The sequence below is a fragment of the Lemur catta genome, chromosome 1 (assembly GCF_020740605.2).
Source record: "Lemur catta isolate mLemCat1 chromosome 1, mLemCat1.pri, whole genome shotgun sequence".
Lineage (NCBI taxonomy): Eukaryota > Metazoa > Chordata > Mammalia > Primates > Lemuridae > Lemur > Lemur catta.
Genome location: NC_059128.1, coordinates 108,976,016 through 109,001,342, shown reverse-complemented (window position 1 = coordinate 109,001,342; position 25,327 = coordinate 108,976,016). Strand labels below are relative to the sequence as shown.

General features: G+C 57.4%; 1 protein-coding gene across 1 annotated transcript in view; it reads left to right on the top strand.

Moving 5' to 3' along the window:
• Positions 1–25,327, top strand: part of ZFR2 (zinc finger RNA binding protein 2) — a 30,537-nt gene that overhangs the window by 1,201 nt on the left and 4,009 nt on the right. Inside the window, exons 2-15 of the mRNA XM_045548035.1 lie at positions 9,285–9,468; positions 9,832–10,063; positions 10,566–10,778; positions 10,909–11,186; positions 13,167–13,343; positions 14,204–14,393; positions 15,435–15,595; positions 16,494–16,613; positions 19,405–19,583; positions 19,643–19,798; positions 20,517–20,631; positions 21,159–21,349; positions 22,330–22,501; positions 23,566–23,704. Of these exons, the coding sequence (XP_045403991.1) occupies positions 9,325–9,468; positions 9,832–10,063; positions 10,566–10,778; positions 10,909–11,186; positions 13,167–13,343; positions 14,204–14,393; positions 15,435–15,595; positions 16,494–16,613; positions 19,405–19,583; positions 19,643–19,798; positions 20,517–20,631; positions 21,159–21,349; positions 22,330–22,501; positions 23,566–23,704 (2,467 nt within the window). The 5' untranslated portion in view covers positions 9,285–9,324. The remainder of the gene's footprint in view (positions 1–9,284; positions 9,469–9,831; positions 10,064–10,565; positions 10,779–10,908; positions 11,187–13,166; positions 13,344–14,203; positions 14,394–15,434; positions 15,596–16,493; positions 16,614–19,404; positions 19,584–19,642; positions 19,799–20,516; positions 20,632–21,158; positions 21,350–22,329; positions 22,502–23,565; positions 23,705–25,327) is intronic.

The window sequence follows — 25,327 nt, the reverse complement described above, 5'->3', positions numbered from 1 at the left end:
TCTGCTGTGGTCTTTCTCGTGGAGCCACAGAGAGAAACCACCCAGGACTTGGATATGAGGACGGTGGAAATTAGGAGGGCACCTAATGTTTTCTGTACCCGGAGTGGTTTCTGCCGTGCAGTATTTGGCTAATCATGGATTTTCTGTCAAGGAAAGACTCTGTCACCTGTTGTTTGCCTGGGACAGGGGGTTTAATTTTCATTTTGTCTTCTCTTTGGTTTCCTTCACCTTTAGGGGTATTCCGAGGCAGGGCTCAGCTAGTCACAGGGTGGTGGAGACGGGACACTTGGAAGCGCTTGGCCTGTCTCTTTCCTTGCTAGCACTTTCTTCCTTCTTTTTCTCCCCCCACCCCACCCTCCAAGGCCCATTGTCAGAAACTGCTTTCTCTTTCCTCTTTCTCTCTTTGTCTTTGTTTCGCCGGTTGTGTTCTTCAGTCAGATGTGGACAGTCCCTTGACTGTTATGCTTTCCATTCAGGTTACCTTCTGGAGGGGAAATTGAATGTTTATGCTGTTCCAGTAGGTAATTCCTGAGCTGTCTGTCATCTGCTGAATTACTGATTGGAATTTGTACTTACACGTGTTACTGTCTGTACCCTGATGACGGAGGTGATACAGTATACATGTAACCAAGGATGTGAAACTGTCATGAACCACATGTGGAGTCTGTCTTTAGAATTGTCTCCAAGAGAGTGTGTTACTCCTTGAGAAAAGAGTAGCTATTTGCTAAAAATAACACGCGAATCATAGCAAAATAAATTTCAGTCTCACCAGACCTAGACACAAGATCATATGCATTATTTCAATGATTTTAAATTAACCAGAAATTCTCTCTTTGGAGGAAATGACTTTTGCTTGGAAACTTTGCTGCTTTTAAAGTACACGTGCTTTGGCCGGGTGCAGTGGCTCACGCCTGTAATCCTAGCACTCTGGGAGGCCAAGGCAGGAGGATCGCTTGAGATCAGGAGTTCGAGACCAGCCTGAGCAAGAGCGAGACCCCGTCTCTACTAAAAATAGAAAGAAATTAGCCAGACAACTAAAAATATACATAGAAAAAATAAGCCGGGCATGGTGGTGCATGCCTGTGTCCCAGCTACTCGAGAGGCTGAGGCAGAAGGATTGCTTGAGCCCAGGAGTTTGAGGTTGCTGTGAGCTAGGCTGACGCCATGGCACTCCAGCCCAGGCAACGGAGCGAGACTCTGTCTCAAAAAAAAAAAAAAAAAAAACAACCAACCAAGTACACGTGCTTTATGTAACGTGCCGTAGGAAGCCTGGTTAGATGGCTGGTCTCATGAGTAGCAGCTTTAGGGTAGATTTAGACAGCAGTACTTGCAAAGTCCATTTCTTGAATTGCCAAAGTGAAGACAACAGTTTATTTCTGGGGAGTGTTGAGTGGGCTTTCTTGTTTTATAAAACTGCTAAGCACAGCCCTGGTTAGGAATGTTCCCGATGTTGCCACCTGTAAGCAGGGTCAGGTCTGAGCTGTTCAGCTGTTGGCCAGTAGGAATTGCATGCGTATTAACTCTGCATGGCATAAGAAAAGTTTGTGAGTGCCTATTGTTAATGTTGATTATCATGTACTTTCTTTATTATGGTCTTACAGATCTCTTTTTAAAAAATTTATTTTATTTTGTTATCAATTCATTTATTTACTTATTTTAGAGATGGGGTCTCGCTCTGATGTCCAGGCTGGAGTGCAGTGGTGACATCATAGCTCACTGCAGCCTTGAACTCCTGAGCTCAAGTGATCCTCCCGGCCTCAGGCTCCTGAGTATCTGGGACTACAGGTGCCACCGCCACACCTGGCTAATTTTTCTATTTTTTGTAGAGATGGGGGTCTTACTACATTCCCCAGGCTGGTCTCAAACTCCTGGCCTCAAGCGATACTCCTAAAGTGCTGGGATTGCAGGTGTAGCACCGACCCCGGCCATGCTCTTAAGAATCTCCTGATTCCTTGTTAGGCTTGAGTTAGTGCTGCAGTGTTCCGAATTATGGATTCATCCCATGTGGAAAATCAGCTTGGACAGTGCTTCTAATGAGCACAGAGCTGCACGTTGACAGTCCAGACCCGTGGAGAGTGCCAAGCCAGCGTCTCTGCTGTTACATTTCTGTCTTCATCTAGCAGTCCTGTCACAGTTCCACCGGTGTTGCACAGCCGGCTGCTGTGCCTTCATGTTCTTGTTAAATCTAAACACAAGGACGGCTGGATTTGGGTGAACACTTGATTTCCTGTCAAAAGAAGCTCTGTCTTAATAACTTTCAGCATAAATTTTAAGCTGAATTCCTTCCCCTGGAGAATGTCAGGAAGTTGGCAGTGTGGTTGGAATCCCGTGAGGCTCTGGGGGTGGAGGCTAATGGTGACAATTGCTGGTTGTTGGCTCTCTGCACTATGTAAGTCCTGGGCACTCTGTGTCCATCGAGTCCTCGCAGTAATCCTTTGAGGTGGGTGTTATTGTGCCCATTTTGCTGATGAGGAAAGTGAGGCCCAGGGGTGCAGCAACCGCAGAGGGTCTGGCTACGAGTCCGGGCTATGTGGCTCCCCAGCCAGCGCCTTGCCCTGCAGTGGGGCACTCGTGAGGCTGAGGAGGTGGTCGTGTGACCAGCCTAGCCTTGACCGTGTCGGCGTAGATGTCGTGCCTGCTGGTGGAGACCGTGTCAGTGCCATTCCGTACACCGTCACCTGGGCCTGACCAGGTGTGTGGTCTGGGCTGTCTTCCTCAGACACTAAGAAAACAGAAACCCCTCTCCAGGGTGGGAAAGCCGAGAAAGCGCCCAGCCCGACATCGCTGGGAGGTAAAGATGACCCAGCCGGATCTCTCAGAAGTCTCTCCCCGCTTGGTGTGTGAAAACTTCATCACAAGAGGATGGTGTGGACGGTGTCCCGGATACATCTGGTCATTCAAAGGTGCAGTGTTGTTCACAGCCGCCAGGAGGCTCCCGTCCCGACGGGCCAGTGGGCAGGGCGGCCCTGAGGGCTCTGTGTTCAGGAGTCAGCAGCAGTTTGGGTTGTGGTCGAGGGTCTACGTTGTTCAAGTGTCTCATTCATGTAAGCCGGGTGGCACCGTCTAATTCAGACTAAAATTAGGAAGCTTTGAAAACAGATGATGTTTTTTTTTTTGCCTGTTTGTTTTCTGCACGTCTCTCTCAGTGTGTGACACTTGAAATCTCAAGTGTGGTGTCTACTCGAGATACACTTTAGAATCCCGGCAGGGAGACGTTTTGGGCCCCACCCGTGATCTCACGGAAACACGCTTGCTTTTCCTTAAGTAAGCGCGTGGCGTCTGCTCTTGGCCTCTCGACCACATTTTAAAGAAGACGATTGATTGCAGTGGGAGTGGAGGAATCAAATCCTTTGGTCTCTTCTCAAGACCCGGGGATTTAGTTAGTGAAAGTCCCTTCTAATAAATTGGGATGTTTCTGGGGCCATGCGGATCTGAAGTGGGCATCTCACGTGGGGAATGCGCGATAAGGCTTTGGTGGTAAGAAAAAGGAAAAAGTGTTCAGAAATCAGGACTGTTACGGGCATGAATGTGTAATGTGCGTTTTGAATATAAAACCCTTGGGAACAGAAGTGCCGAGTGGGATAATGGCCGTGCGTGTGTACATGTGTGTGCGCGTGCGCGAGTTCGCATACAGTCACTGAAACCTGGTCTTGTTGCCAATAAAACAGATCTGAACATACTTTGCCTGGTGCATGTCTTGAGTGAACATACCAGCATTTGGCGTTCACGGGGGAAGTGGTCTCTGCAGACCCCCAGGCAGCGCCATCCCAGCCTGAGCTGCCCGCCCCGCGCGTGGTCACAGGCCCTTCTGGAAGACTGAGCCAAGGGCAGGTGCCGGGGCGGAGACTTTGTCTCAGTGGCACTGAGGGATGGCTGCTCTTTGCTGAGACCTCCCACTGGCGCGGCTTGTGCCCTGTGGGGAGTGCTGTGCCCCTGGGTTGACAGCTGAGTCGGTGCTGAGCTGTCCCGCAAGTGAGTCCGTCGTTGAAATGGAACAGTGAGGTTCTCAGCCCTGTGATTCCAGGAAAATCTTTTTTCCACTTGATTTTTTTTCTTGGACACTAAATGTTTTTGGCTTTTTTTGTGTGTTCCCATTGAGTTGTTCAGCACAACGTTCAACAGAATTCGTCATCATACGCAAACAGGGGGCGACCTGTCTTCCCAGCCGTCCCTAAAATGTTTCATCACTTGCTTCTACCTGTGATTCCACACTTGTGTCCTTCCAAAGCGAGGCCTGCACTCTCGGTCTGACCTGTCCCTTCGCAGCAAGTGCGAGCATGTCTCAAAGGAAGGCGCTCTAGGGCAGGGGACCTGGACTCCTTGGAGGAATCCCTTCCATCTTCTGGGCCTCAGCATCCCCTTGAGTTTGGTGACCGTGTGAATAAAATGGCATCAGTGAGTCTTGCCACCTTGCATTCCAAGATTTAATCTAGAAGATGTACCCCAAAGAGTTTGACTTCCTGAAACAAACATTCAGACCAAAAAGTTCAAAGGACATTATCCTGGGCCCACAGGTGAGAATTCCAGCCAGGGCTTGTAAACGTGCATCAACTCTTAGGAACATTTCAGGTTGCTAAAAAGAAGAAAGGAAAATGAGTGTGTTAATGCAGCCGGGCTTACATACTGCTTTGCCAAGTGCCTGGACGACCGATGCTTCCCCCCAGTTTCCTGCCTGCACTCTCCCTCCCTCCCGGGCAGGCTGCGCCCTGTCTTTGTCGTCATGGAGACAGCACCTGTCACTGCTGTAGTGATTCTCTTACTGTTCCCCGACTACTACTTTCTTCTCCTCAGCATAGGTCAGACGTGGAGAATTGGCAGCCTGCAAGGCTGCGTGTGAGCCTCACACCTGCTTTCTGTGGCTCTCGCAGTGGCTTTTCCCTTGTTTTATTTGAATTGTCAGCATTTAAAAATTGGGAGTTGTCACAAAAACCCTGATTTTTAGCATTGCTTAAAATTGGAAGCTCGGGGTCAGGTGTGGTGGCTTACACCTGTAATCCCAGCACTATAGGAGGCCAAGGCAGGAGGATCAGTTGAGGCCAGGAGTTCGAGACCAGCCTGGGCAACATAGCGAGACCCCATCCCTACAAAAAATAAGAAGAAATTGGCCAGGTGTGGTGGCACACGCCTGTAGTCCCAGCTACTCCGGAGGCTGAGGCAGGAGGATCACTTGAGCCCAGGAGTTGGAAGCTACAGTGAGCTGTGATTGCACCACTGAACTCCAGCCTGGGCGACAGAGCAACACTTTGTTTCTAGAAACAAAATTGGAAGCTCTGGCAACCCTGGCTGCATTGTAAGCTGCTACTGTGTTGGGCCCTGTGTTACAAGAGTTTTGTTTAACTGCCACACCATCCCATTTTACAGGTGAGTAAACTGAGGCTGAGAAAGAGAAAGTTGCAAACTCAAGGCGCCGCAGTGGGCAGAGCCAGGATGGGAAGCCGGGCTGTCTGGCTCCAGACCCCACACCTATTCCGCTGGGCCGTGGTTTTCCTCCAGTTCCTGAGCTTGCAGTCCCCGTCCCCACGCAGTGTCCTTGTACTCTCAGCCTTTTTCTCACCTCTGTGCTGCAGGGGAAGGTCCCGTGTACCTGCGGGGCTGTAACTCATGGCTGTGGTTACGTGACAATGCAGGGAGGCCAGTACAGCTGGAGGAAGAATTTATGGCACATTTCCCGAGAGGAGGGGCAGCCACACCACGCAGGGCCCTGAGGAACCACCAAGGTGGCCAGTGGGAGGCAGGAGCAGGAGCCTGGGCGAGCCCAGGCTGGGCAGGGCGGGCTGCAGCTCAGGACTGACCAGTTTGCATGTTCCCGGGGGCTCTGGGCTGTGGGGGTGGCTCTAGTCACTTGGTGCCTGCTGCTGTATTTTGAGTCCCCTCTGAAATGTAGGTGTTGCCAGAGTGATGGCATAAGGTGATTAGGCCACGAGGGCCCCTCTGTCACTAGTGGGACTTGGGCCCTTATCAAAGAGGCGTCAGGCAGTGGGGGGTTGGGCTGGCTCGCTGTACTTCCAGAGGACACAGCAAGAAGACCCTCGCCAGAAAGCCAGTGCCGCGCCTTGATCCTGGACTTCCCGGCCCCCAGAACTATGACAAAATAAAGTTCTTGATAAATTGCCCCGTCTGGTGTCCATTGTAGCCACACAGACGGGCTGAGACACTGGCCCTGCAGTGACAGGGCAGGGCAGAGTGGCTTATGTGTGGGCATTACGGAAATGGAGGGCCGGGGGTTGGACTCGCGGTTGGGGGTCTGCATGTGGCAGGGGTGCTCCCGGCAGGCCCTTTGACAGCTCAAGAATTGGCTACAGGGGGTGGGGTGCGTCTCTCCCTGGCCAGCAAAACATCACAAATATGAGAAATAATAATAAAAAAAAACATGGTTAATACAAGGACGGCTCGCTCTCCCCACAGCCCCCTGTCCCTGCCTCCCTCCTCTTGCTTGTGACTTGCTGATTGCGCCCACCCTTCCCTAACCCCCAGTGTCACTCTCAGGGCCCAGCCCCTGTGTCAGGGCATCACCATCCCCTCTCAGGCATTGGGGATCCGACGTCCAGGCCGTGTCCCCAGCAGTTCTCCTACTGCAGTCCTCAGCGACATCCAGTGTTGTAGCCGGACCTTCCAGAGCACGGACCTCGGGCTTCCTCGCTGACATCCCAGCCAGACCAGCGCTCGCGGCTGGTGTCATTGGGCCCGAGCTGGCGGCCTTTAAAGGGCTGCACAAAACCAAAGCAGTCAGATGACAGCAGAGCGCCTGTGGCCTGCAGAGCCTGAAATGTTTACTCTTTGGCCCTTTACAGAGAAGTTTCCCACGAACTCAGTGGCTTAAAACAACGCTGGTTACTATCTCAGACTTCTTCAGGTCACAAGTCCCAAATGAGTCTTCCTGGGGCTTCTTCCTGCCTCTTCCCCTCCTGGTGGCTGTGGTGTTCCTTGGCTCCTGGCCCCTACACTCCCATCTCTGCTTCTGTCATCTCGTCACCCTCTGTCCTTTGGCCTGTGGCCCCTATGTTGACATCAGGCCCACCCAGATCTCTCCTAAACGCCCACATCCCACTGTCTTCCCTGCATCAGGGCTGCCTGCAGGCATGACCCCAAACTGCGGGGGTGGGGGGCTCGTCCCTTCTTCCTCCCCACCCTCGGCTTCATTCTGCCACCGCACCTGCTCCCCTGCCACCACAGCCTCTCTCACCTGCACTTCGGGTCTCCGCCCTTCTCCTGCCCCCATTTCAACCTGTTCCCAGCCCCTCAGCCAAAGAGGCTCTACCACAAGGCAGAATGTGTCCCCCAATCTCCGGGGGTCTCAGGGTAACAGCCAAAGCCCCTACATCGCCAGCCTGTGAGATCCACCGACCCCAGCTGTTCCCTGACCCTCTGCTTGGCCACACCGCCTTCCCGAACAGTCCAGATTCCGGGCACTTCACGGGCAGAGCTTCCAGTGCCCAAATGCGCTTCCCTGGGGAAGCCCCAAGCTGCGCCCCCTCCTCCCCGCCCACCCCATGGAGGAACGCAGCTCCTCACACTCCAGCCCCTGTCTCTGCTTCACTCTCCTCCACAGTATCTAGAACCTTCTCACCACCCTATAGACCGTGGTTGATTATCCTCCTTATTAGTCATCTGTCCCAGGTGTCACCACGTCCCTCCACGAGGACAGGACTTTGGTCCTGCTGCTCCCAGCTGCTAGAATGGCACCTGGCCCCCTGCAGCACACAGGTGGCGTTTAGCCACCTGTGCACACATCAGTGGCATTTAGCACATTCACAATGTCGTGTTACTGTCACCTCTAACTCCAGAACACTCTCATCACCCCAAAAGGAAACCCGGTCCCCAGTCAATGTCTGTCCCCTGCCTAAATGAATTGGGTCTCTGATAACCAAGGATTCCTTCTGCTTTCTGTCCAGATGTTCCGTACAAACAATTTCTCAGCGTGCAACCAGCAAAAGCAACACAATTGATCTTTAAAATGCCTCAGGCCACTTGGCACCTCTAATGGCCCGTAGTGAAATTTTTTTTTTAACTTAGCCAAAAGATGGTCTTCCTTGTTCCAGAAATGTAAGTGATTTTTCAAGCTGGTGAGATTTAAAATAGAATTCACATTTCTAAAAAGAAATACCCTGAATGAAGGAGCTCAGCAGAGGGTCCCAGCGCTTACTTGTTATGAGAATTTAAAGGCGCTCTTCCGCCCTAGTGTGTTCATAGCACAGTTTGTGTCCCACTTGTCCTAGGCCGTGGCCCCTGAGTGGTTTCCCTCTGGGACACAGGAATCTCAGTTTCTTTCTCTCTCTTTTTTTTTTTTTTTTTTGAGACAGAGTCTCACTTTGTTGCCCAGGCTAGAGTGCCGTGGCATCAGCCTAGCTCACAGCAACCTCAAACTCCTGGGCTTGAGGGATCCTACTGCCTCAGCCTCCCAGGTAGCTGGGACTACAGGCATGCGCCTCCATGCCCGGCTAATTTTTTTCTATATATATTTTAGTTGGCCAGATAATTTCTTTCTATTTTTTTTAGTAGAAACGGGGGTCTCGCTCTTGCTCAGGCTGGTCTCGAACTCCTGACCTCAAGCAATCCACCCGCCTCGGCCTCCCAGAGTGCTAGGATTACAGGCATGAGCCACCGTGCCTGGCCTCTTTTTCTTTATTTTTGAAACAGAGTCTTACTCTGTCACCCAGGCTGGAGTGCAGTGGCATCATCACAGCTCCATGCAGCCTCTAACTCCTGGTCTCAAGTGATCCTCCTGCCTCAGCCTCCCGAGTGGCTGGGACTACAGGTGCCACCACACCTGGATAATTTTTTCTATTTTTAGTAGAGACAGGGTCTTCCTCTTGCTCAGACTGGTCTTGAACTCCTGGCCTCAAGCGATCCTCCTGCCTCAGACTCCCAGAGTGCTGGGATCACAGGCGTGAGGAATGACCCTAGTATTAAGTTCACCTTTCTATGAAGACTCTTGATGTTCAGAAAAAGACCCGCCGCATGAACAGGTTATCTGGGAAGTGGTGGAACAGGTTTGAGTCCCAACTTTGCTACTTACCGCGCCTCGGTTTTCTCACCTGTAAATTGGGTACAAGGACAGTCTTGTGAGACAATCTTGTGAGATTGCCTTAATCTGTGAAAAGCACTTAAAACCATGCCTGGGCTCACGGCAAGGTCTCCACAGTTTCGGGGGGCGCAGGATGTGCTATGTGAAGGGAAGCCGTGCGGCTTGAGTCCAGTGTTGGCTGGAACATCAGCACCTGACTCAGGTGTGCCTCGGAACCGGATCTGATCCAGTCAGCTCCTGTGTGTGTTTGTGGTTCCAGCGTCCAGCCTCCGCCGGCCCTTCCGCAGTCCGCTCCTGGAATGGGCCCCGCTGCAGGCCAGGCCTTGCCCCCAGCCACCCCGGTGCAATGTGGCAGGTACCAGCCCCACATGGGCCAGGACTTTGCTCACAGCAGCCAGCGCCAGGAACCCAGCCCCGCGCCCACCGCTGCAGCCACCTTCCAGGTACCCCTCTCTTCTTTGCCCAGAGTTGCTGGAAACCACCGGTGGCGTCCTGTGGGTGGGTGGGGTGGGCTCCCCCCATCTGAGCCCCTTCCCTGTGACCTTTCCTTCTGGCATTTTCTGTGTACAAGAGGTGGGGAAGGATCAGACCAGAGTCGCTCCCTCAAGGGAGAAAGGGGAGCCCCGGGGAGCTTTGGGGGACAGTGACTCACAGAGGTGTTACCCAGCCTGAGCGGTGGCTCCGAAGGAGGAGGAGGGTCTCGTGGGTTGGGGGCCCCTCCGTGGTCGGGGTAGTCGGCCTTGGCCACGTGGCCCCAGACAGACCGGGACGCCCTCACCCTCCTCGCCCCGGGGCCCTGCCCATAGAAGGGACTTGGTGACGCAGAGGCGTCCTGCGGGAATGAACACATGTGGCCTCACCTGTGGCCCGGAGTGGCTTTCCCCCAGCTGTCTGTGTCTCTCCCGCGGGGACCGTCAACGCAGGACGGTTACAGCTACGGACAGTCGGCAGCCGCCAGCAGTGACGGGGACAAGTGGTACTTGCAGCCGGCTGCCTGCCAAGCCGGACCCACGGCCCTGGACACGCTCTGCCAGCCAGGTGGGTCGTCGCTGCGGCACAGGGAGGGGCTCAGTGACATCACATCTTAGTCTAGATTCGCAGGCGGGCCTGGAGCCACGTGGCTATTGGGGGTATCTTCTCACACCCGCCCTAAAGTCTCAGCGGGGTGGCAGGCCGGAGGGTGTGACAGCGTGATAACTGAAAATAAGAACTAAAATATTTTTTTCAAGCAAGGTTTCCCGGGGTGGCAGGAGGTATGTTGTGTGGGGGACGTGGGTGTCAGAGCTGGAAGACACGTGGCAGCTCATTCAGGGCACATCCCTTCTCCCCCGTGGCACTGGGGAAGAAGCCGAAGTTTGGAAAGGGGTGATGGAAGGTCACTCACGAGTCACTGCCAGGGCCCAGGCCCAACTCAGACATCCAGGGTGTTTCCACCCACTGAGTCCGGGCCCATCCACAGGCCCAGGGCCGCCAGGGGACCTGCTGCAGCGGGAGACAGTGGTGGGGATTGGCCCTCCAGGAGCCTGTGCCTGTCTTGTAGGGACCAAAGACGGCTACGGGGAGCCCAGCCCCAGGGGTGGTCACAGCCACGCTCAGCCCCCACGACAGGTGCCCCCAGTGGAGGCCGGGCAGCCAGAGGGCGCCTCGATCTCAGGCTACGTCTACCCCATGGTGACAAGTGTCCAGGCCGAGCCATCCACTGTGACCTCCTACCCTGCGCCCTCCTACGATCCCATCTGCACCCCGTACACTGGTAAGATGCGCGTTTCCCTGCGGCCCCTGGCGTGGGCAGGGGGTCTGTCTGCTCCTGCAGTCGCCGGGCAGGGTTGGCTCATCTCCCCCTTCACTCTCCCCCCTCATTCATTTATATGTCTGCTCCTTAGGTCCAAACTACCCCGGCTACGACGTGCTGGTGTACCCTGCAGCCCGTCCCCACTGTCCTCCACCCCTGTCCCCGCAAATACAGCCCCCGCCTCCCCCAGAATCCCTCCTGCAGCTGCCGCCCAGGCAGCCTTCATCACCCGTGGATGGCTCCGGAAAGAGGCCCAGGCCCGACTTGAAGCTATCGTCACCCAATAAGCTGCCGAAAGCCCAGAGGGGGCCCAGGCAGCCCCAGCTCCACTACTGCGACATCTGCAAGATCAGCTGTGCGGGCCCCCAGGTCAGCCGCCCTCCCCCACAAGGCAGGGCAGAGGTCAGAGCCAAGTGTATGCGCCAGGGGCAGGGTTGCTGCCTGCCAAAGCCAGGCCTGTTATTGAACTTGCACCGTAAAGTGCACATCCAAATGGCCTTAAAGGGACCCCACCGCGGCCCCAGCGGAAGAAACGGAGCTGGGCCTGGCATTCACAGTGGCCCCACTGGCCTGGTCTTGGACACCAAGGCAGCTGGAGGTGGCATCTCTTTGCTGGGGGGCGTCTATGCAGGGCCACGGGTGGACACAGAGGAGCCGGACACTCTGCTGAGCCTAAAGTGTGTGCATGCATGTGTACGTCTGTGTGCACGTGCATGTCCATATGTGTGCATATGTGTGCGCTGCGTGTGTGCATGTGTGCGCACGTGTGTATGTGCGTACATGTGTGACTGCGTGCATGTGTGTACGTGCATATGTGTGTGTGTTTGCAGGCTGATGTGTGTTCGGGGCACGTAAGTGAAGCTCTCCTTATCGAACACACAAGTCTGAGGTTGCAGAGCGCGGACATAACCGAGCTGAAGTCTTGGGCTCGTTTCCTGGAAAGATAATTAGACCCTAGAGCTCCGTCTTAGCAAAACACACATCCTCATTTTCCTTTGTTTTTAATATTCCGAAAGCAAGCTCTGGGCTGAGGAGAGATACCGAGTGTGCAACCGCTGGCTCTAGGGACGTGCGAGAAGCCTCCAGAAGCCCCCTCAACACACAGCTGAGGGAAGGGGCTGGGCCCAGCTCAGGGCTGGCCGGGCCCCTCCCACCCATCACCCTTTCCTGGCCAACCACAGCCCACATGTGTGGGCTCCAGACTCGGCCCAGCCCCTGGGTTCGTGGCCCAGCCCACCCCTCGCTAGCAGTGAGCAGAGCCGGTAGCCTGGCTTCCCTGAGCCTCTCCTCTCGGGGCAGGGTGTGGTGCTGGGATCTGCCTCCCCGTGATCACGGTGCCGAAGGGTCAGCCCCCAGCACAGCGTCTGGCTCGCAAGTGACATGCCCCAGAGACATCAGCTCTCCTTCCCAGTTTTTTGCTAATACTTATTGCACTTTTTAAGTTGAAATTTTTACCGAGATAATTGTAGGCGCATGTGCAGTTATAAGAAATAATTCAGGCTGGGCGCGGTGGCTCACGCCTGTAATCCTAGCACTTTGGGAGGCTGAGGCAGGAGGATCGCTCAAGGCCAGGAGTTTGAGACCAGCCTGAGCAAGAGCAAGAACCCCATCTCTACCAAAAATTTTAAAACTTGCTGGGTGTGGTGGTGGCACCTGTAGTCCCAGCTACTTGGGAGGCTGAGGCAGGAAGATCGCTTGAGGCCAGGAGTTGGAGGCTGCAGTGAGCTGTGATGACATCACTGCACTCCAGCCCGGGCAACAGAGCAAAACCCTGTCTCTTAATAAAATAAATAAATTACAGACAGCAGATGAGGATCATGTGAGACTGTTGACATGTTGACGGCGTTTGGAAACCTACCCACTGGGATGAGGGTAGGAAAGAACCATCTCTAGCTATGTGACCCTGGGCTAATGGAATATACTGTGACTCACTCACGCGGAGCTTCCCCCACGCGGAGCCCCTTGGGCTCTTGGCAGGTTTCTAAAAAGGAAGCATCTGCTGCGTCATCGGGCAGCATGTGTCCTTGCTCAGTGTTTGAGGTCACATTCTGAAAAACTGGGCTTTTCCGATGGCAGCAGCCCCCCAGCTTTGGGGAGGCTCTCTTAGGAAACTGTTTGGAGAAAAGGGAGGAAACCTTGTGCCTTGTAGTCCCAGCTTCTGAGGCTGTTAACTGGACGTCACAAGGGACCCTCGAAGCTCTCGGGTGCCAGGGGGTGGCAGGATGGGGACAGGGCCTCTGTCACCCGCCCGCCGTGTTCCCATGTGCTAAGCCTGCAGGTGGCCTTCGGGGCAGGGGCGGTGTCTGGTGGGCAGACGCCCCCTCAGGCTGCCTCTCCCCCCTGCCGCAGACCTACCGGCAGCATCTGGAAGGGCAGAAGCACAAGAAGAAGGCGGCTCAGAAGACAGGCGCGCGGCCCGGCAGCCCGCTCGGGGTGCAGGGACAGCTGCACTGCGGCCTGTGTGCCGTGTCCTGCACGGGGGTGGATGCTTACGTGGCCCACATCCGGGGTGCCAGGCACCAGAAGGTAGGAGCCCCCCACCCTGCCCTGGGGGGGAGCCCATGGGAGACCCCAGGGGCCGCCCTGTGACGTTGGAGCCCGGAGGAGCTTCCCCTGCCCCAGGCCCACATGTGCTTGTCCCAGTTACAAAAGGGGACCCCACTCACCACACAAAAGTGCGAAGACATGCCGGGGCCTCACACCCAGGCCTCCAGGAAAGCTTGGCGTTGGGTGCGGCCACAGTCTGTCCTGTGACGGGACCCGACAGTATATTCCCTCTGGGGTCTTCTCCACCTCCTGCCTTAATATCAGTGTCTTCCTGTGGCCTTGGAAATGCCTGTGTTATGTCATCGTATGGGGGATGGATGGAGCCCCCATGTGGCACCTTGCGGGCGTGGGGCTGCCCGTGTGAGAGGAGGGGCATTCCTGTCCCGTGCAGTCATTGAGCAGGAAGGCTAGGAAGTCCCCTGTCCTGCTGTCCCGGTGCACTGGCCTCCTTGGGGGTCCCCCAGGCCTCATCCCCTGCCACCCCCGCTCAGCTCAGGACAGGCTCTCAAAGGCCTGTGTGAGCCCGCAGAGGGAGGAGTGGATGGTGTGGCCGAGGGGACGGAGGTGGCGGCAGGAGCTGGGGGCTGCCAGGCTGGGGTTTGGTATGGCAGTCAGGGAGGCAGCGTGAGAGGGTGGGGCAGGCCGGGCCTGAGCCGGGAGCGCGTGTCAGACCTAGAGCTGGCCGGCGTGTCTGAGGCAGCCACGGAGCAGCCCTGTCCAACTGGAGCCTTGGTGCTAAGAGCCTTCAACCGGGAAGGGCCCGTGGACACCCTGCCGCCTCTTGGGGAGGGCGCGCCAGGCCTGAGGGTGGCCCTGACAGAGGCCCGGGTCTGTTCCAGGTCTTCAAGCTACACACGCAGTTGGGGAAGCCCATTCCCCCTGTCCAGCCTGCACCCGAGACCAGCAAGCCGTCCTCTCCGGCCCCGGAGCACACCCCTGAGCCCGAGGCCCCCACCGGCCCCACCATGCACGCTCAGGGCCACCCAGCGCCGGCCAGGAGACCGGTGGCCTCAAAGGGCCTGCGCAAGGGTACGTGTCTCTGCCACCTCTGTGTCCGTGGGCACGTCCATGTGCCTGCCAGTGCAGTGCCCTGTGGCCACCCCGTGAAAGTGTGACGGGGGTGACCACGCAGTCAATTTGAGGGCATGTATTGGGGAGGGCTCATGTTGTCCCCAGGTGGGGACACTTGAGACCTTGTCCAGGACATGTAGACAGAGCTGGTGAAACGGTGGCTCCGTTTCCTCTTGTGGAGTTTGGGCTGGTGCCGGAGAAGTCCCTGGGTCGCCCCTTCACGCCCCGGCACTCGCGGTGAACAGACTGGGCTGTGACTCACAGCTGCGTGGGTCCCAGGAAAGGAAGGCACTGCTTGCAGCTGTCCACCCCTGGCCCTGGCCTCTCTGCGTGGGGCGTGCAGTGGCCCAGCCTGTGCCCCCGAGGGCGGTGACAGCTGGGTGAGCCGGCGGTAGCTAGGGTTAAGCATCAGGCATCTGCTAACCGCTCCGTGTGCGTGCCTGACTCCGCCTCCCCACCAGCTCTCTACAACTGATGGAGTCACTAGTCCCAATGTGCAGACAGAAAAATCGAGGTGAGGTGTCATAAAGGACCCGGCCCCAGCCGCACTGTAAGGTGGAGGCAGAATTCAAACCCAGGTCTGCCCCAGAGCCTCAGCTCCGGTCCACTGTGCCAGACGTGGGGGCTTCATTTTATTTTTAGCCTTGGCAGCCCCGTTTCTGGAATAATACCATGATTTTGCACATCACATGATCAAGTAGCTTTGATGACAAAGAGATTTGTCTGTCCCAAGGCGCCGTCTGTGCCCGATGGGGCAGGGGAGGTACAAGGTTCCCCACACGAGGTCCTGAAGCCGGGGCATCTCTGTCGATGGGTGCACGTTAGCCCAGCTGTTTCCTCCACTGTGACACACGCTGGCATGAAAAGGAGAGTAAGGCCACACACGGGGTGGCTCCCACTGAGGTCCCAAGGACGGAAGGCACGACGGTCCCTGGTCAGTGGGGACCTCCACCCTGCACAGCTGGCTGGCGTGGTCAGTGACGAGGGTGTTCCCCTCAGGGCCTCCCGAGCCGCAGGCAGCGGGCAGCAGACCCCAGGGCGGGAAAGTGGCCGGACCCAAATCGGAGGGGCCCAGAGGAGCGCCCAGCCAAGGGGGCCCGGGGGCAGCTTCTGGAGGCTGCTGTGACGCACAGCCAGTGGGCCCCGACTACGTGGAGGAGGTAAGTCCCAGCCGTCTCGGCCATCGAGCCCTGGTGCCATCGGCGTGTGGGCTCTGCTAGAAAAGGACCCTCCCACGTGTCTGGCTTCAAAACCTCTCTGGGTTCTCTCCGGGAGGGGTTGGAGACCCCTCTGTCCAGCCCGTTTATGGGGTGGGGAGCGGCAGAGCCCACCCCCGTCCAGACCTCCCTGCCGAGGCAGCGGCGTTGCAGGCCCTGTCAGCCTCGTGCATGCGGGGTAAGCAGGGCCAGCGTCCCCTTGTTACCCGCTGCTGTGGGCTTCTCAATCCCAGCCCAAGACAGGCACCCTGCACGGCCGCCCCACGGATGCCCAGAGCTGAGGCAGGTGGCCCTACAAGGCTTGTCCCAATTCCAAAGCCTTCTCTGCGGCCGGTTCCCAGACATCACCCCAGTGACACACAGAATGCCACCTCCCTAGACGCGCACGTGGCTGACAGCATGTGAGAGGGTTAGCCTGTCATCTGTCGTCGTGCTCCTGCTCTAGTTCAACCAATTCAGCCGTCTCTGCTCTGTCCAGTGCGAAATAACCCCAGCAGCTAGGATCGTGCTGTGGGAGACCCTGTCCCTTGGTTAAGGAAAGAGATAAGACACCTCACGGCCAGACGGAGCCAGGCAGAGCCCACACGGCGGGGCAGGGCAGGGGCTCCGCAGGGCAGGGCAGGGTTGGGGGATGCCGCACCCAGGTCGGGTTCAGTTACACGTTCAAGAGGAGGAAGGGGACAGGGTGGGGACAGGGGAGACTGGGCTTGTTCAAAACCACTCAGGGGACTCAAAACCGACTCAAAAGCCACAGGGGACGGCTCGGCCTGGGCCTCAGTGGTGCCCCGCGTTCTCCAAGGCCGTGCCCCTGGCACGTGCTCAGCTGTGATCCCTGTCCCAGGTGTGCAACAGTGAAGGGAAAGTGATCCGGTTCCACTGCAAGCTGTGCGAGTGCAGTTTCAACGACGCCAACGCCAGGGACATGCACGTGAAGGGGCGGCGGCACCGGCTGCAGTACAAGGTGCGTCCAGCAGGGGGTATCCCGAGACCCGCCCAGGGGCTCAGGCTCGGAGGCACCGGGGACCTCGGATCCTGAGTCTCTTCCGCCTCTTGTGATCCGATTGACTTAGGACCTGGGCTGGGGTGGGGGAATTTCTACGTTTTCCACATCTCGGGCCATGTCTCAAAAGCACATATTTCACCTCCATGAGACTGAGCCCCTGCCGTGTCTCCTGCATTATTGCTGCCTGGCAGATGTGTCACTGGATACCCTGAGCTCTGTGGCTGTGTCCCGGGCCCCTCCTCCACTAAGTATCCAGCCCCTCCCAGGCGCTGCACCCCTCGGCCGGCTTGGGAGCCCCCAGTCCCCTGAGGCGGGTCAGGGGCTGAGCCTCTGCCTGCACCGGGCTCTGTGCACCTGCATACCTTGGCTGTTCCCTCTTGCCCAAGGGCCTTCCCTGCAGTGCTGCCCAGGCCGGGCTGAGCCGTCTGCAGGGTCCCTCCCCTGCACGCTGCCTGCTCTCTGAGCTTCCCATGCTCTCGGCTCCTCCCTCACTTCCCGAGAGAGAGATGAGGGCATGTCCCGCCCTGCCTTGACTCACAGTTTGTTTTCTGGGTCAGCTTCTGGCCTAATGTCTGCACAGAGGGGGACTCGGGAACTAGCGGGTGAAGGGATGGGTGGTGGGTGGGTGGATGGGTGGATACCCTGGCCCACTTGGTGCTGGGGACGTTCTCAGGGGACATAGTCGAGTCCGCCATGTGCACACGGAACAGGGCCCGCCAGCACTGTGCGAGCTCCCAGACACTCTGGGGGGTATTGACAGTGGACACACGCTGTTGTTGCTTCTTTTTCTGGGGGAGCCTCTGCCGGGCCTCCCAGGCTGCCGCTCTGACTGAGGCGGCAGTTGCTTTGCCTGGTCTGAGCTATGCCCTGCCCAGGAGGTGTGTGGTGCCCGCACAGGGCATGCCAGGCCCCTGTGGGTGGAGGGCGGAGAGCCCGTGTGGCTGGAGGGGGCGCCTGGAGCTTTGGTGCTGCGGCCACAGGTGGGCATCAGGCCGCCAGGCTGAGCTGCCCCCAGGGAGCCATCCTTGGAGGCCATGGGGGCTCTTTGGTGCCAAGAGAGACAGCCTTCCGGCACCAGCAGGGGCCCCGTCTCCCACCCCAGGGGATGGCTCGGTGGGACTCAGAGGGCCCCTCCAGCACCATGGCCATACCTGGGGGCCACCAGCTGCCATCAGAAACTGCCCTCCCGCGGGTTTGCCTGGGCGCCAGGCCCCGTCTCCATGTGTGCACACGCGTGTGTGTGTGGGCACGTGTGTCAGGCCTTGGTCATGCTTGAGCCCAGCGCACACATAACTCCCCTCTGGGTGACAAACTGGTTCCCGTGCACGTCCTCTCTCCGACAGCTGTGCAGAGGTACCACACACACACCACGTGATCCGCCCCCAGCAATGCACAGAACTGTGGCTTTGGTGCCTGCACAGAGCTCACAGCCGTCGCCACACCATCCGTGGGACCTTTCCATCACCCCCAAAGGAAGCCCGTCCCATCAGCAGTCACTCCCCGCCCCTCCCCGGCCCCTGACACCCACAAATCCACGTCCCGTCTCTGTGGATCTGCCTGTTGGGGACATTTCATGTAAACGGAGTCTCACACCGTGTGTCCTTCTGTGTCTGGCATCTCTCACTGAGCACGATGTCCTCAAGGTCCCTCCACGCTGTGGCCTGTGTCAGAGCCTCGTCCCTTTTCGTGGCTGAGTGATGTTCCACGTGTGGACGGACCACGTTGTGTTGATCCATTCTTCTGTTGGTGGGCACTTGGGTTGTTCCACCAGTCAGTATTCCTTAGAGCAGAGGTCCCCAACCTTTCTGGCACCAGGGACCAGTTTCATGGAAGACAATTTTTCCACAAACGTGGACAGGGAGATGGTTTGGGGGTGATTCAAGCGCATGACATTTATTGTGCAGTCAAACCTGTCTGCTAATGGTGACCCGTAATTGCAGCCGCTCCCCAGCACTAGCATCACCACCTCAGCTCCACCTCGGATCATCAGGCATCAGACTCTCATAGGAGCCGCAACCTAGATCCCTCGCATGCGCAGTTCCCAGTGGGGTCCTCGCTCCCATGAGAATCTAATGCCGCCGCTGATCTGACAGGAGGCGGAGCTCAGGCGGTGACGCGAGTGACGGGGAGCGGCTGGAAATACAGATGAAGCTTCGCTCTCTCGGCCGCCCGCCACTCACCTCCTGCTGTGCAGCCAGTTCCTAACAGGCCATAGACCGGTACCGGTCCGCAGCCCTGGGGTTGGGGACCTCAGCCTTAGATGACACTTTGCAATTTCCGAGTACTGCAGTTAAGCACTAAGAATGAAGTTCAGTGGAAAAAGTCAGTGCTGTTTATAATATATATTGTTGGATTTCCCACCAGTGGGGTTTATCCCAGACGACTTTGGGAATGTGTGTTTTTAGCTAGAATTGGCAGGGGCTCTGTCATTGGATTTCCAGTGACTGTTCCGTGACCACCATGTCATTTGCCAATGGCACCCCGCACCTGCCCCCCTTGACTCCTTTGTCATGGGCTCCACTTTATTTCTGGTCTCTGTTAACTCTGAACGTCATAGTTTTGCTCCCCATGTCCCCACCGTTGCTTTTGGGGTGACAGTTTTCAAGACTAGGGAGTTTCTGCCCTACCGTTCCATACACACAGCAAGACGGCGTCCGTGTCTGGGCCTCTCCCTGTGCCCCAAGACCCGCCCCAGCATCCTCGTCTAAGGGAAGGTCTCGGCTCTCACACCCTTACTTTTCCTTTCCAGAAAAAAGTGGACCCTGACCTGCCCGTCGCTGTCGTGCCCAGCAACAGGGTGCGGAAGCTCGTGGCGGACAGGATGCGGAAGCAGCGGCACCTGGCCAGGCAGCGGCTGCAGGAGCTGCGGCGCTGGCAGGCGGAGAGCAGGTGCCACCCGCACTGTGCCAGGGCTGCCCCCACCACCCGGCCCCTGCGAAGGAGGGCGACCCCCGCCCTCCACTGACCTTGCGGTGCTCACCTGGCAGCTCCCGGCGGCGGGTGGCAGGGGGAACACAGGCTGTTCCTGTGGGCACCGTGGGCGGTGGACACGTCTTGGCGTTGGAGAATCGGGCTGTTCGCGGAGACAGGAGAGAGGGCAGCGGCCTGGCATCCACTGTGCCCCCCGGCCATCAGCACACTGTGTCATCTTCCTCCTTCTCCCTTTAGAAGTATTGCAAAGCATTTTTTTTTTTTTTGAGACAGAGTCTCACTTTTTGAGATAGATGCAGTGGTGTCATCACAGCTCACTGCAGCCTCCAACTCCTGGGCTCAAGTGATCCTCCTGCCTCAGCCTCCCAAGTAGGTGGGACTACAGGTGTGCACCACCATGCCTGGCTAATTTTCCTATTTTCTGTAGAGACGGGGTCTCTCTGTGTTGCCCAGGCTGGTCTTGAACTCCTGGCCTCAGGCAATCCTCCTGCCTCGGCCTCCCAAAGTGCTGGGATTGCAGGCGTGAGCCACCGCGCCTGGTCCCAAAGCGTCTGCTGATACAGTGTCTGATTTACAAAGGGTCCCGCAGTAGCAAGTCTGCGCTGGGGAAGGAGATCAGGACATACCATGGGCGGTGGCCGTCCAGGCCGGGCCTCTTTTGCTGCCAGGGTTTGACCTTGGCCAGCCCCCTGCCCTTCCCAGCCTTGTGGTGCCTGTGCAGTGCCGGGGAGCCCAGGGGGGCTTGGCAGGGCCCATGCGGGGAACCCCTGGCCCCAGTGTGGAGCAGACACACACACAGAGACACAGAGGCAACGAGCAGGCTCTGCCCACTCACCTAGGGACATGAGGCCTGAGTGTCTCTGGTGTGACGGGCTCGGGGTCCCGCTGCTGGCATGACAGTGCTCTTTCTGTCCTGTCTCGTCCCCACAGGCGGGTGGAGGAGGAGCTGCTATCTCAGGATGAGCAGCAGCAGCAGCAGGCATCGTCGGACGGGTCCCCTCCACCCCCCACCGGCAGGCCGGGGACGTCCGCTGCCCCACTCCCGGTAGGCAGAGCGGGAGTGCCGGGCGACCTCCCACTGCTGACACCTCGCTGGACGGACTCGGCCTCTTCCAGGGCTCCCAAGTGGTGCTCACGGGGCAGGGCTGGAAGGGCCCCCAGGGTCCATGGCCCGCCCGGGCCCCTTACACTGCACCAGGCCACGGGGCTCCCTTCAGCTTCCTGAACCCCCCCGGGGGGGTCACGTTCCCTGGGGAGCCTCGTGCCTCTGTCCTAACACCAGGGCCCCTCCTGGCCCTTCACAGACACACCTGTCCCTGGGGTTGGATGGGAACCTCAGGTTTGCACCTTGTGTGGGCGAGAGCCCCGGCCTCTGGCCTGCAGATGTAAGAACATTGCCCTGGGCCCCCCCAGCTCCCCACTCAGCCAGGGCTCCTCCCTGCCTCACGACCCCGTGGCTGTCGGTGTGGGCCGGACACTCAGCCGGCGGCCACAGCCACCTATCCACCTGCCCGTCACTCCCCGAAAGGCCCCCGCAAGCGCGGCCTTGACGTGCACGGCTCTCCCCCCCAGCCCAGGCGGCGGCCGGAGTCCAGCGACGACCGGCACGTGATGTGCAAGCATGCCGCCATCTACCCCACGGAGCGGGAGCTCCTGGCCGTGCAGAAGGCCGTCGCCCACGCGGAACGGGCCCTCAAGCTGGTGTCGGACACACTGGCCCGGGAGGACCACGGACGCCGGGAGGAAGAAGGCGGCGGGCACAGGTACCCAGAGGTCTCCCCCTTCCCCGGGTGTCTGCAGGGGCAGAGGGTCGGCTCCCAGGCAGGGGTCCCAGTCCCACCTCTGATCGGCCCGGAGCCCTCCGTGGCCCCCACCAGCGGAAAATTCCCCAAATCCCAGAGCTCGGGCTTCAAGGCTCCGAGGGAGGCTGAGCTGCCGGCGGTGACAGGTGACAGGTGTTGCTCTGGCACCATAAAGGTGCGACCGTCTCTGTAAAGCCCAGTCTTCTCATCGGCGAAAGGAGGCTCCGCGGGACTCTGAGCCAACTTCTCCCCCTCGGCGAGTGATTAAGTAATCAGAAGAGTTCGTGGCACTGGGCACCCAAGTGACTCAGCCCCGTGAGCCCCTGTGATCATTAGCCAACCAGAAAGTCCCTCTGCATCCTCAGCAGTTGTTACAGAGTTCAGTCACACAAGAGGGGGTTGGCTTTCCCAAGTCCTTCCTCTCGGGGTAGCTTCTTTTTCATTTTCCTTTTTTCTTTTTTTTAAGACAGAGTCTCAGTCACCCAGGCTGGAGTGCAGTGTCGTCATCACAGCTCACTGCAGCCTCCAACTCCTGGGCTCAAGCCATCCGCCTGCCTCAGCCTCCCGAGTAGCTGGGACTACAGGCGTGTGTCATGGCACCCAGCTAATTCTATTTTTTGTAGAGATGGGGTCTCACCATGTTGCCCAGGCTGGTCTCAAACTCCCAGCCTCAAACGATCCGCCCACCTCGGCCTCCCAGAATGCTGGGCTTACAGGCATGAGCCACCGCGCCTGGCCGCATCTGTGCGACTTACGTGTATCTCATGATGTGTCATTTCATCTCACCTCTGACAGGGGAGCTTGGTCCCATTTTACAGATGAGGACACCAAGGCACAGAGAGGCTTGGCAATGTTGCCGGGGTCCCCGTGGCTCGTGTGCAGGGCAGCCGGGGTGCCCGCCTCTCCCCCGATGGCCTGCGTCTGTGGCTTTGTCTTGATAGCGGCGTCGCGCCCTCGGCTCGGGTCCTGAAAGGCGTCATGCGAGTCGGCCTCCTGGCAAAAGGCCTTCTCCTACGGGGGGACAGGGACGTGCACCTGGCCCTGCTTTGCTCCGAGAAGCCCACGCACGGCCTGCTGCGGAGGATTGCGGAGCAGCTGCCCCAGCAGCTCCCGGTAAGGTCGTGCTTTTGTTTCCACACAACTTTAAGATACAAGAGGCATCACTGTTGGACACCACCGAGAGTTCATTTTTATACACAGTCGCCAAGGGAGAATGTTGGCAAATTCAGGGTCCTTTGATGAAGGGTGTTCAGGCTAAAACTTGGAAAACATCCAAATGTTTCCAAGGACAGGTGGGCATGAGGGGCTGAGGGAGGGCCTGGATCAAGCCATGCCTGAAGGCCATACGAGGAGGTAGAATTGCATTCTCAGGGATATGGGGAAGTCTAAAGGGTTTTAAGCAGGGGAGTGAGGTTCTCCAACTTCATTTATTTAATCCTGCATGTCCCAAACGCCTACGACATGACAGTTTTCTGCTAAAGGCTACTGGGCGGGAGGATGCAAGGATGGCCCAGAGGCAAGTCCTGCTTTCTGGAAAACTCACAGCCCAGTGGCAGAGACAAGTCCCGAGCCCCGTGGAGATGGCTAAGGCTGTGAGGAAAGTTGGCTGCGCCCTGGCTCTAGTGACATAGATGGAGCCCCCAGAAGCCACCTGGCAGCAGGAAGACCCTGAGTGGGGAGGGGCTCAAGGATGGGGCAAGAGGTGCATTTCAGGTGAACACAGGTGGCATGCAGGTCCGTGATGATGGGCAGGGAGGCCAGGCTGCTACAGACCTTCCCACAGTGGTATCTCCTTATATTAATAATTTTAATTTGCTTCTTTCTGGCTGTGGGGCTAATTTGTATCATTGTGTAAAAGAGGCCATTTGTGTTTCTTTTTCTGCCAATTACCTGTTATTTCACTCACCAGCCTTTGATTGGATTGCTGGTCTTGTTATTGCATTGTGGGTGCTCTTTACATATGGAGGTTCCTCACATCACAGGGTCCATCGTCTGTACACGTCTCTACACGTGTGCACTCCTAGAGGGCTGTCTTGTCACTTGGAGGTTCTGGACGCCCAGCCCAGGGCCTGGCATATCTAGTGTGGGAACCTGCACATGCCAATCCTGCCCTTGCTTGTTTGCACAGGACTCTGGGCTGGAATGACATGGCCTTGTGTTGTATCTACACCTCCCAGATGGTGACTGAGGATAAGTACGAGGTCTCCTCCAACCTGGAAGCCAACATTGTCATCTCCTCCTGCCAAGAGCCCAGGATGCGGGTCACTGTGTCTGTCACCTCTTCCCTGATGCGGAAGGAGCCCTCTACGGACCAAGGTGCGGCCTGGCCCTTCTGCCCAGCCCCTCAACACAGACACACACACACACACACACACACACACACACACACACACACACTCACACACACTCTTCCCCAGGCCAAGGGCAGCGCCCACTTCTGCTCTGGGCAGGAGAGGCCTGGACACTTGTGGTACTTCTGTCCACCCCCACCCTGGATGCTGCTGGTCACAGGCCGGGGCTTGGGCCAGCAGAGGAAGTGAGTGGGTGACACTGTCAGATGGTCTGGGCTGCGGGCATTGCCTTGGGCGAGCGGCATCACGTCCCTATCCCTCGCCCGCCACACCAGTCCTGGGCACCTGCTCCCCCTGCCCAGCTGACACCAGCCCTGGTGGGGACCAGCAGGTCTGAGCAGTTTCCCCAGGTCACGGCAGGAGCTGAGCTGGGCTCCGTCTGCCCATCCCAGGGCCGCTGGTTGGGGACATGGGGGCTCAGGAAGCTTGAAGCCAGACCTGCCATGCCCGGGAGTGTGGCAGGGGGCAGCCGGGCCGGGCCAGGGCAGGGTCAGGAGCGCAGTGCACGTCCCAGGCGGCCTCGGATCTCCTAGAACAGTCTCTAGGACTGTCTTCCAGACGCCATCATCCTCCAACCCTGTCCTGGCTTTTGTCATAGCTGAGGGCCGTGAACCAATGACGTTTGTCTTTCAAAACTTTCATTTTTAAAACTTACTTTTTTTTTTTTAAGGAGAGCCTTTTAACCATGAGGCAGAAAGCCACTGTCACAAACAGTCATTTAAAAACCAAACACTATGGGGAAAGATGCCTTTCGATCCTAGCCAAGGCCCTGGAACAAGCCAACAAGGAGGCTGGGGAGGGGGAGGGGCTTGAGGGTTGGCGGCCATTAGACGGAGGCCCCTTCCTGGCCTGGGTGGATGATTAAGGGGCCATTAGGGGACAGGAAATCCTTCTGCCAGGACCGATCTGTGACAGGTGAGCCCTGTCGGCCACCCTGCCAGGAAACCGCACTTCCTGTTGGCTTTTTCCGGCCCAGTGGGGTGGTGACATCAGCTTCTGACAGTCCCGTCCTGCACGCATAGCCCTGCCGCTTCCACAGCCCTGCCACTTCCACGCCAGCCCTGGGCAGTCATTTGCCCACGACGGACAGAGACCCATGGGGACATTTATGGACCCATGGGGAACCTTTATTCCATCGAGTGACCTACATAAACCAGGGCTCTTGTGCTATTTCACATAACAAAACGAGAAAAATATTCGTATTAATTTTTTTTTTTTGAGACAGAGTCTCACTCTGTTGCCCGGGCTAGAGTGAGTGCCGTGGCGTCAGCCTAGCTCACAGCAACCTCAAACTCCTGGGCTTAAGCGATCCGACTGCCTCAGCCTCCCGAGTAGCTGGGACTACAGGCATGCACCACCATGCCCACCTAATTTTTTTCTATATATATTTTTAGCTGTCGAAATCATCTCTTTCTATTTTTAGCAGAGACGGGGTCTCGCTCTTGCTCAGGCTGGTCTCGAACTCCTGACCTTGAGCGATCTTCCCGCCTCGGCCTCCCAGCGTGCTAGGATTACAGGCCTGAGCCACCCCGCCCGGCCAAGAAAACTACTCTTGAAGCAATAACATGAAAGAATTCTGCACAGATCT